Source organism: Hippocampus bargibanti, linkage group LG05, assembly GCF_051943395.1.
Source record: "Hippocampus bargibanti isolate YZ-2025 linkage group LG05, ASM5194339v1, whole genome shotgun sequence".
NCBI classification, from domain to species: Eukaryota; Metazoa; Chordata; class Actinopteri; order Syngnathiformes; family Syngnathidae; genus Hippocampus; species Hippocampus bargibanti.
The window spans coordinates 30,592,868-30,603,293 of NC_142738.1; the positions used below are offsets into that span (position 1 = coordinate 30,592,868).

A 10,426-nucleotide genomic window follows, 5' to 3' on the forward strand; every position below is an offset into this window, starting at 1 on the left:
AAATCTGGCTTGGCTATCCAGTTAAATATCTAACTAGCTGGCTATCTAGGAAACTACCTAGGTAGCTATCTAGCTGGCTACCTAGCTAGCTATCTAGCTGGCTACCTAGCTGACTACCTACTTGGCTATCTCGCTGGATACCGAGGTAGCTATCTAGCTGGCTACCTAGCTAGCTACCGAGCTGGCTACATAGGTAGCTACTAGCTGGCTACCTAGGTAGCTATCTAGCTGGTTGGCTTTGAGTTGGCTGGCTATCTAGCTGGCTATCTAGTTGGCTGGCTTTTAGCTGGCAGGCTATCTAATTAGCTATCTATTAGCTGTCTAGCGACAGGAGCTGGCTATTATATTATAAAGCCGCTGCGTCACATTCCAGGGCCTCGGCGCCAAAGTTAAGGCGGGCTGAGCGTTGACGGGGGCGCGAGCGGCGAGAAAACCAACGCCGTTCGGGGGGCCGTTTTGGCGTTCCCGGGAAAACGGCGGCTGAGGCGCTACCATTGGTCCAGTCGATGGCGCAGCTCTTGCAGGAGGTCCCGGTTGAGTTGGTAGAGTTGCGGCAGGTAGTAGAGGATCCGGTCCAGCGCCCGCTCCTCGATGACGGCTTTGCCGTTCAAGCGCGACGCTTGGGCCACGGCCTCGCGAAAGTCCTGCGGGCGACCGGCGACAAAACCTTTCGCGAGAGCCAATGATAATAATCATCCATTTCATTTCTAAGCAGCTTTCAAAACTCTCAAGGTCACTTGACAGGCACAAGTTCAGTTTTTCTGTGGGTGAGCAGTGGCAGCCAAATGCGCCAGCGTTCACTCAACCCAGAGTCACTCCAATAGCTAGAAAGTTAGCTAGCTAGCTAGCTAATAGATATCTACTAGCTAGCTACATAACTAAAAGATAGCAAATAGATTGCTAGCTAGCTAGATAGCTAATAGATAGCAACATGAGTCGGAGTTCACTCAACCCGGAATAAGTCAAATAGATAGAAAGTTAGCTAGCTAGCTAATAGATAACTAATAGACAGATAGCTAACTAGTTAGATAGCTAATAGATAGCAAATATATAGATAGCCAGGTAGCCAGCTGGCTAGTTAGATAGATAATAGATAGCAAATAGCTACCTAGCTAAATAGCTAATAGACAGAAACATGAGCCAGCGTTCACTCAATCCGGAATAACTCAAATAGATAAAAAGTAAGCTAGCTAATAGATAACTAATAGATAGCTAGCAAACTAGTTAGAGAGCTAATGGATTGAAAATAGATTGGTAGCCAGGTAGGCAGCTAGCTAGTTAGATAGCGAATAGATTGCAAATAGATAGCAAATAGACAGCTAGCTAGGTAGCCAGCTAAATAGCGAGGAAGGTAGCCAGTTAGATAGCTAGGCAGATAGCCAACTAGATATAGTCAAAGTCAGCTTTATTGTCAAATATGTGAATATGCATGCTAATAGATAGCAAATAGATAGCTATCTAGCTAGCTAGCTAATAGATAGCAACATGAGCCAGCGTTCACTCAACTCGGAATAACTCAAATAGATAGAAAGTTAGCAGGCTAGCTAATAGATAACTAATAGATAGCCAGCTATCTAGTTAGATAGCGAATAGATAGCAAATATATAGATAGCCAGGTAGCCAGCTGGCTAGTTAGATAGCGAATAGATAGCAAATAGATAGCTAGCTAGGTAGCCAGCTACAGAGTGAGCTAGGTAGTGTTAGGTTAGAAATATTACAAGCTAATATTAGCGTTAACAGTTACATCAGTAGCCAGTTAGATAGCTAGCCAGATAGATAGATAATAGATAGCAAATAGCTAGCTAGCTAAATAGCTAAAAGACAGCAACATGAGCCAGCGTTCACTCAATCCGGAATAACTCAAATAGATAAAAAGTAAGCTAGCTAATAGATAACTAATAGCTAGCTAGCTAACTAGTTAGAGAGCTAATAGATAGAAAATAGATAGCTAGCCAGGTAGGCAGCTAGCTAGTTAGCGAATAGATAGCAAATAGACAGCTAGCTAGGTAGCCAGCTAAATAGCGAGGAAGTGGGTTCCCCGTCCATCGCCCGTCGTCGACAAAGACCAAACGTCCGCCTCTCGGTTTCCCTGATCAAGCCCGACGTTGGCGACAAAATGGTGGCTTACCACGTGAAGCAGCTTGAGGACATCCACGAACCTAAGAAGCCACCCCAAAGGGAAAGATGACACGTTGCCGACCCGGCAAAAGTCGTCGGCGCGGCAAGAATAGCGGCTTACGCTTGCTCGGAGGTCATCATTTCGGTGACGATGTGGTGGATCTTGCGCTTCGCCAGGACACGCGCCATCTAGCAAAAAAACAGGAAAGAAAAGATGAACACGAACGACTGCAGTGCCAGGGTTTTTAATAATAACACAATTCATTTCGAAGCGCCTTTCAAAACTCTCAAGGTCACTTTACAGTCACAGGATCGTTTTTTTCTGCGGGTGAGCAGCGGCAGCCACATGCGCCAGCGTTCACTCAACCCGCAAGTAACTCAAATAAATATAAAGCTAGTTCGCTAGCCAACAGATAGTTAATTCGGAACAAATAGATAGGTAAAGGATAGCCAGCCAGGTACCCAGCTAGATAGCTAGTAGATAGCCAGCCAGACAGCTAGCTAACTAGCTAGACTGCCATATAGCTAATAAATAGCACAACACAACTAGCTAGCAAGCCAGACAGCTAATAGATAGCAAACAGATCGCAAATGGATAGCAAATAGACAGTCAGCTAGGTTGCTAGCTAGATAGCAAATAGATACAAAATAGATAGCCAGCTAGGTAGCTAGCTAATAGATAGCAAAAATATAGCAAATAGATAGCCAGCAAGGTAGCTAGCTAGATAGCAAATTGATAGCTAGGTAGCTAGCTAGATAGCAAATAGAGAGCAAATGGATGGCAAATAGATAGCCAGCTAGGTAGCTAGCTAGATAGCAAATAGATAGCAAATGGACAGCAAATAGATATCCAGCTAGGTAGCTAGCTAGATAGCAAATGGATAGCAAATAGATAGCCAGCTAGGTAGCTAGCAAGATAGCAAATAGATAGCCTGCAAGGTAGCTAGCTATATAGCAAATAGACAGCAAATGGATAGCAAATTGATAGCTAGGTAGCTAGCTCAATAGAAAATAGATAGCAGATGGACAGCAAATAGCCAGTTAGGTAGCTAGATAGATAGCAAATGGATAGCAAATAGATAGCCAGCTAGGTAGCTAGCTAGATAGCAAATAGATGGGCAAATGGATAGCAAATAGATAGCGAGCTAGGTAGCTAGCTAGATAGCAAATAGATAGCCTGCAAGGTAGCTAGCTATATAGTAAATAGACAGCAAACGGATAGCAAATTGATAGCTAGGTAGCTAGCTAGATAGCAAATAGATAGCAAATGGACAGCAAATAGATATCCAGCTAGGCAGCTAGCTATATAGCAAATAGATAGCCTGCAAGGTAGCTAGCTATATAGCAAATAGACAGCAAACGGATAGCAAATTGATAGCTAGGTAGCTAGCTCAATAGCAAATAGATAGCAGATGGACGGCAAATAGCCAGTTAGGTAGCTAGATAGATAGCAAATGGATAGCAAATAGATAGCCAGTTAGGTAGCTAGCTAGATAGCAAATAGATGGGCAAATGGACAGCAAATAGATAGCCAGCTAGGGAGCTAGCTACGGTCCAAAATACAATAGAATCCATAAATATTGATATGAACAACAGCTGATGCTGGAACAAAGCGCTAACATGGAAAACATGCAAATGCTGCCTTTTGTGGAAAATAAGAAACATTGCCAGAGGCCATGGCCGGTGCTTTATCGGCACCCAAGCATGAAAAATGCTTATAAATGAAATGTATTATTACCATTTGCTAGCTATTTGCTATCTATTAGCTATCTGGCTGGCTAGCTAGTTATCTAGCAAGCTATCTATTCACTATCTAGCTGGCTGGCTATCTAGCTAGGTACCTGTTTGCTATCGATTTGTGAGCTAGCTAGCTTTCTATCTGAGTTACTTCCGGGTTGAGTGAACGCTGGCGTGTGTGGCTGCCGCTGCTCACCCACAGAAAAACTGGTCCTGTGACCGAAAAGTGACCTTGAGAGTTTTGAAAGGCGCTAATAAATGAAATGTATTATTATTATTAGTAGTAGTAGTAGTAGTCGTAGTAGTATTATTCTCATTTGCTAGCGGTTTCCTATCTATTACCGATCTCGCAGGCTAGCTAGCTAGCTATTCACTGTCTAGCTGGCTATCTAGCTAGGTATCTGTTGGCTATCTATTAGCTAGCTGGCTAACTTTCTATCTATTTCTATTTGTTACTTCCGGGTTGAGTGAACGCTGGCGCATGTGGCTGCCGCTGCTCACCCGCAGAAAAAACAATTTTGGCGCTTAGAAATGAAATGTATTATAATGTATTATTATTATTAAACGGGGTGAATGCCGGTGAAGGGATGGCAGATCGGCTTTTTGGAGCAACTGGAGACGCAGGATGGAGGATGGGCCCAGTCCAAGGTCAAGTGGATAGCGCTCATCCGGCCAGACGACGGCGGCCATTTTGTGCAATTCATTGTCGCCAACGCGGTGGAGGGCGGAAGGAACCAAGACGCACTTGCCTCAGGCGGCTCGCCGTCGCCTTTGCTGGAGAGGGAGCTGTGGTCTTCCTCGTCGTCCTCGCCGTCCTCGCCGTCCTCGTCGCCGTCCTCGTCGTCCTCGCCGTCCTCGTCGCTCAAAGGCAGTAGGCGGTCGTCCGAAGCGCCATCATCCACGTCTTCGCTGGCGGAGCTTCTGCTCAACTTTCTACCTATTTGAGTTATTCAACTATCTATGAGTTATCTATTAGCTATCTAGCTAGCAATCTATTAGTTATCTATTAACTAACTAGCTTTCTACCTATTTGAGTTATTCAACTATGTAGCTAACTATCTACGAGTTATCTATTAGCTTTCTAGCTAGATATCTATTAGTTATCTATTAGCAAGCTTACTTTCTACCTATTTTACTTATTCAACTATCTAGCTATTTATTATATATTAGCTAGCTATCTAACTTTCTACCTATTTGAGTTATTCAACTATGTAGCTAACTATCTACGAGTTATCTATTAGCTTTCTAGCTAGCTATCTATTAGTTATCTATTAGCAAGCTTACTTTCTACCTATTTGAGTTATTCAACTATCTAGCTATCTATGTGTTATCTATTAGCTATCTAGCTAGCTATCTAGTAGTTATTTATGAGCTAGCTAGCTTTCTACCCATTTTACTTATTCAACTATCTAGCTAAATATCTATGAATTATCTATTAGCTATCTAGCTAGCTATTTGTTATATATTAGCTAGCTATCTAACTTTCAACCTATTAGAGGTATTCAACTATCTAGCTACCTATGTGTTATCTATTAGCTATCTAGCTATCTATCTAGTATTTATGAGCTAGCTAGCTTTCTACCTATTTTACTTATTATACTGATTCTGATTCTGATTCTGATTCTGATATTCAACTATCTAGCTAAATATCTATGAATTATCTATTAGCTATCTAGCTAGCTATTTATTATATATTAGCTAGCTATCTAACTTTCTACCTATTTGAGTTATTCAACTATCTATGAGTTATCTATTAGCTATCTAGCTAGTGATCTATTAGTTATCTATTAATTAGCTATCTTTCTACCTATTTCAGTTATTCAACTATGCAGCTAACTATCTACGAGTTATCTATTAGCAAGCTTACTTTCTACCTATTTGAGTTATTCAACTATCTAGCTATCTATGTGTTATCTATTAGCTATCTAGCTAGCTATCTAGTAGTTATTTATGAGCTAGCTAGCTTTCTACCTATTTTACTTATTCAACTATCTAGCTAAATATCTATGAATTAATTATCTATTAGCTATCGAGCTAGCTATTTACTATTATATTAGCTAGCTAGCTAACTTTCTACCTATTAGAGGTATTCAACTATCTATGAGTTATCTATTAGCTGTCTAGCTAGCTAGTTATTAGTTATCTATTTTAGCTTTTTATCTATTTGAGTTACTTCCAGGTTGAGTGAGCGCTGGCGTGTGTGGCTGCCGCTGCTTACCCACAGGATAGCTGATCGTGTGACTGTGAAGTGACCTTGAGAGTTTTGAAAGGTGTTTAGAAATGAAATGGATTATGATTATGATTATGATTATCAAAAGAAAGCAGACGGCAGGTTGGCGGCGGAAAAACCGAACTGCGCGCCACCGTCCAAAGGGCACCTGTGGTCGTCGTCGTCGTCGTTGTGGCTCTTCTGCGGCGCCAAACAGACCTCAAGTTCCTCGTAAACGCCGTCGTCGTCGTCGTGGCGGTAAAAACCGTCGGAGATGATGTTCTCGTAACCCGAGATCAGCTCATCGTAGCAAATACTCTCGTAGTAGCCATCTTGATCTTCGCCGTCGACGCTTTGCTCCACGCCGAGGGGGGGCGGCGCGCCTGAGCCCCGCCCGTCGCCCGTCGGCGAGCCTTTGGCCCCGAGCGCGACGGCCAGCAGCTTCCCGAAGGCGCTCCTCCTTCCCTCGGGACGGGGCGAGTCCATCCCGGAGAAGGAGCGGCGTCGCGGTTGCTCCCGAGGGGGCGGGGCCGGCCCGGTTCCCCGCGTTCTCTGGATGGGGTCCGCGGTGGAGGCCTCGCCATCGCGCCCTCCTTCTTCGGAGACTTCCGTGCCGTCGGCGGGGCCGTCCCAGACCGGGTCTTCCCGGTCCACGTGGCTTCGGAGCTTGGGACCGGGCAGGCGAGGCTTGTTCCTGGGCGTCGGGGACGGTCTCCCGGCAGACGCCGGCGACGCCCGACTTTGGCCGGCGGCGCCCTCCCCTCGACGCCCCTCCCAAACGGGAACGCCCTCCCTCTTCCGGCAGACCGCCGGGGGGGTTTTGTGCCTGCGCGGGACCGGGACGGGCTTCTCGGAGCTCGCCGTTCGGGTCTTCGGTGGAGCCTCGTTGCCGTCCCGGCTGCCGTTTGGAGGTTTGGGGGTCGCGGCGGGGAGGACCGCGTCTCCCTTGGCGCGGCCCACCGCAGGCGGGGCCAAAGTAGCCACGTCTCTCTCTGATTGGTCCGTGTGACTGTCGCGCAGGCAGCGGCGGTTTTTCTGGCCGCACAGACAAGTGGGGACGTTTTGGGGGCGGAGGAGGCCCAGCGGCGCCGGCGGTGGGGTTTCGGAGGCGCCCGCGGCTCCGGCCTTGGGTGTGGTCTCGGCGAGGTTGGGTTTGGGGGCCGGCGTGGGCCTCATTTTCCTCAGGGGGGCGGGACACAACGGCGACGGGATTTGTGCTCCGGGCGCCGTCGGCTGTCGCCGGGCGAGCTTGGGTTTCGGGGCCAGGGGCGGCTTGTCCCTGCCTGCGCACACAACACACCAACCAATCCTGTCAAAACCAGTCCGGCGGCGGCAACGTCGGGGGTCACCGCTAGCTAGCTAGCTAGCTAGCTAGCTAGCTATCAAGCTAACTAGACTGTCACAAGTCTTCTCTCATAAGGAATTCTGTCAAACCTTCGCCCCCACAAACCTAATCTAACCATGGTGGGCCTGCTGCCACGGGCTAGCTAGCTGGATAGCTAGCTATCAAGCAAGCTAGCTTGATAGCTAGCTTTTATCAAGCTAGCTATCTACCTTGATAGCTAGCTATCAAGCTAGCTAGCTATAAAGCTAGCTATCAAGCTAGCTAGATAGCTATTCGCTATCTATGAGCTGTCTAGCTATCTAACTAGCTATAGTTACGCTACAGTGAGCGATATCCCACCGCAAATGTTTCTGTCCAGTGAAGCGAGCGCACTCTGTACTTGCATTTTTGTGAAGTACGTCATGGTTTTTGGTGAGCTTTTCCAAGCTATGCAGCTTATGATGACGTATTACACGTTTCCCTCCATGTTGGTTCTTGAAATTTCCCAATACGACAACAAGAAAAAAAATGGGATGAAGTTTACACTCTTTTTGCTAACACTACAGATTATAAAGGGGAGTAAGTTGTATTTTCATAACTCATAGAAGTGGTAGAATATATATTTTTCTCCATAACTGCCGAGTTTCAAGCAAAAAGAAGCATTAGCATCTATATTTCTAGAGCTCGCAATTTTCTTTCCTAGTATTCAGTGACGGCCATTTTGGATTTCTGACAAAAATCTGCCTGCATTCGATCGTTGAGATTTGCTCATTTATATTTTCAATCTTTTCTGGTTTATAATTTTAAAAGCTTTCCAATGGTACCTTACTCGTGAATATCTGCCAAAAATTAAGAAAGTTATGATAGTTTAAACTGTAATAAAGAACTCGCTCGCAGATTTTCATTGTTTTAACAGAAGCAGAAAATCCCTTCAAATTTCAAAAATTAAAAATTCCATTATTTCCTTTTTATTTGTCATACAACAATCATCTAAACATCATTTGAAAGCTATTTAAATGCACTTTAATATGATGAATTTTTGATTTTTTTTTTGTCATACTAGCTATCATTTAGCTATCAAATTGGCTGGGTAGCTATCTATTAGCGACTGTATATATTAGCTAACAAACTAGCTTTCTATCTAATTGAGTTACTTTGGGGTTGAGTGAACGCTGGCGCGTGTGGCTGCCACTGCTCACCTACAGAAAAACTGATCCTGTGACTGTAAAGTGTCCTTGAGAGTTTTGAAAGGCGCTTAGAAATGAAATGGATTATTATTATTATTATTATTATTATAAAGTCTGACAAAGCCTTCCTTTGGCGGGCAGTGTGTCAATAACCAAACACATCATTTTATCATAATAATAATAATCCATTTCATTTCTAAGCACCTTTCAAAACTCTCAAGGTCACTTTAAAGTCACAAGATAAGTTCTTCTGCGGGTGAGCAGCGGCAGCCACACACGCACTTCACTCAACCCACTCATAGAAAGCTAACTAGCCAGCTAATAGATAGTTAATAGCTAGCTTGCGCACCCCTGGCTGTTGTCAATTTGTCATTGGCCATCACAGGAATATAATTTCATATTTTTTGTTAATTTTCCTGTGTGAGAGGAACAAGTGGCCTAACTTTAATCAAAGTGGCCTGATTTTAATCTTTTAATCAACGGGATACTCTTGATTCTTGAAGTGATCACCAAATAAATATGGCAAATAAATAATAAATGTAAATTTCTCCACTGTGAGACTAATAAAGGCAAATCCAATCCAATCCAAATCACAACAACTATTTGTATCTCAATTCTGCCAGTTTACTTCCGGCCACTGAGGGAGCGCCATTTTTTGGCGTTTGTGATTTGAACAAATCCTTTGAGCAAGACACGTCTAGTGGACCCCGAATGAGGTCTACTGACGTCACACCCCCACGGAACCCAAGCGGGCACCTGCCTCGGACCATGAAACGTCCACGAACACGTTCGGCAGGCACTCGGCTCGCAACTCGATGGAAATGTCATCGTTGACACGTCACGTTTCGTAGTTTGTTTGTTTGTTTGTTTGTTTGGTTTGACGGGCGACGAGAACCAGGACCGAAACAGGGAGGACTCGCTAGACTTTTTACCTGACTTCATGATCGCGTCAGTCCGTCGACTTCATGTCCGGGTGGAAACGTTCAAGTGGTCAACACGATGAGTCCATTTCCGCGTCGCGTCGTCGTGCTCCAGCCGACGAGCCCGCCCGCGAAAGGTTCGCTGGAGCGAATGCCGACGCTGACGGCTGCTTGCTGCTTCGTGTAGGGACACCCATAACCTGTAGGGGGCGCCAAAACGCTCAAAAACCTCGACTGACGGGCTGATGATTTGAAACAAGTGTTGCGACACAGTGACTTGAGAAAACCGATATAATAATCATCATCCGTTTCATTTCTAAGGGGTAGAGCTGGCGCGAGTGGCTGCCGCTGCTCACCCGCAAAAAAAAAATCTTGTTACTGTAAAGTGTCCTTGAGTTTTGAAAGGCGCTTAGAAATTAAATGTATTATTATTATAAAGTAACTCAGATAGAAAGCTAGCTCGCTAGCTAATAGTCGCTAATAGATAGCTACCCAGCCAGCTATAATAAAGTACCTCAAATAGATAGAAAGCTAGCTCGCTAGCTAATAGTCACTAATAGATACCCAGCCAACTATATAGCTAGATAGCTAGCCAGTATTATAAAGTAACTCAAATAGCAAGAAAGCTAGCTCGCTAGCTAATAGATACAGTCGCTAATAGCTACCCAGCTAGCTATAATGAAGTAACTCAAATACATAGAAAAGCTAGCTAGCTAATAGCTAAATGATAGCTACCTATATAGCTAGCTAGAGAGCTAACCAGCTAATGGATAGGAAATAGATAGCTAGGTAGCTAGCTAGACTGCTGTCATACGTCTCCTCGCATAAGGAATTCTGTCAAACGGAAATTCCTTAATCCGGAAAAAAATAGGGCATGTCTTAACTTCTTTACCACTAAATGCGAGCAAAGATCGATTCCCTACAACGGAAA

The 10,426-nt window shown here is 44.6% G+C and overlaps 1 protein-coding gene across 2 annotated transcripts in view; it reads right to left on the reverse strand.

The window, feature by feature from the left end:
* The window catches only part of LOC148898498 (FYVE, RhoGEF and PH domain-containing protein 6-like), a 24,571-nt gene extending 14,904 nt beyond the window's left edge, over window positions 1-9,667 (reverse strand). The window contains exons 1-7 of one of the 2 annotated variants that reach the window (XM_088995679.1): window positions 9,508-9,667; window positions 6,210-7,347; window positions 6,074-6,108; window positions 4,605-4,792; window positions 2,240-2,307; window positions 2,129-2,159; window positions 493-644 (exon numbers count right to left, since the gene is read on the reverse strand). In XM_088995679.1, the coding sequence (XP_088851805.1) occupies window positions 493-644; window positions 2,129-2,159; window positions 2,240-2,307; window positions 4,605-4,792; window positions 6,074-6,108; window positions 6,210-7,347; window positions 9,508-9,517 (1,622 nt within the window). In that variant the 5' untranslated portion in view covers window positions 9,518-9,667. The remainder of the gene's footprint in view (window positions 1-492; window positions 645-2,128; window positions 2,160-2,239; window positions 2,308-4,604; window positions 4,793-6,073; window positions 6,109-6,209; window positions 7,348-9,507) is intronic. The other variant, XM_088995678.1, reaches the window with a different exon arrangement.
* Between the last annotated feature and the right edge of the window lie 759 nt (window positions 9,668-10,426).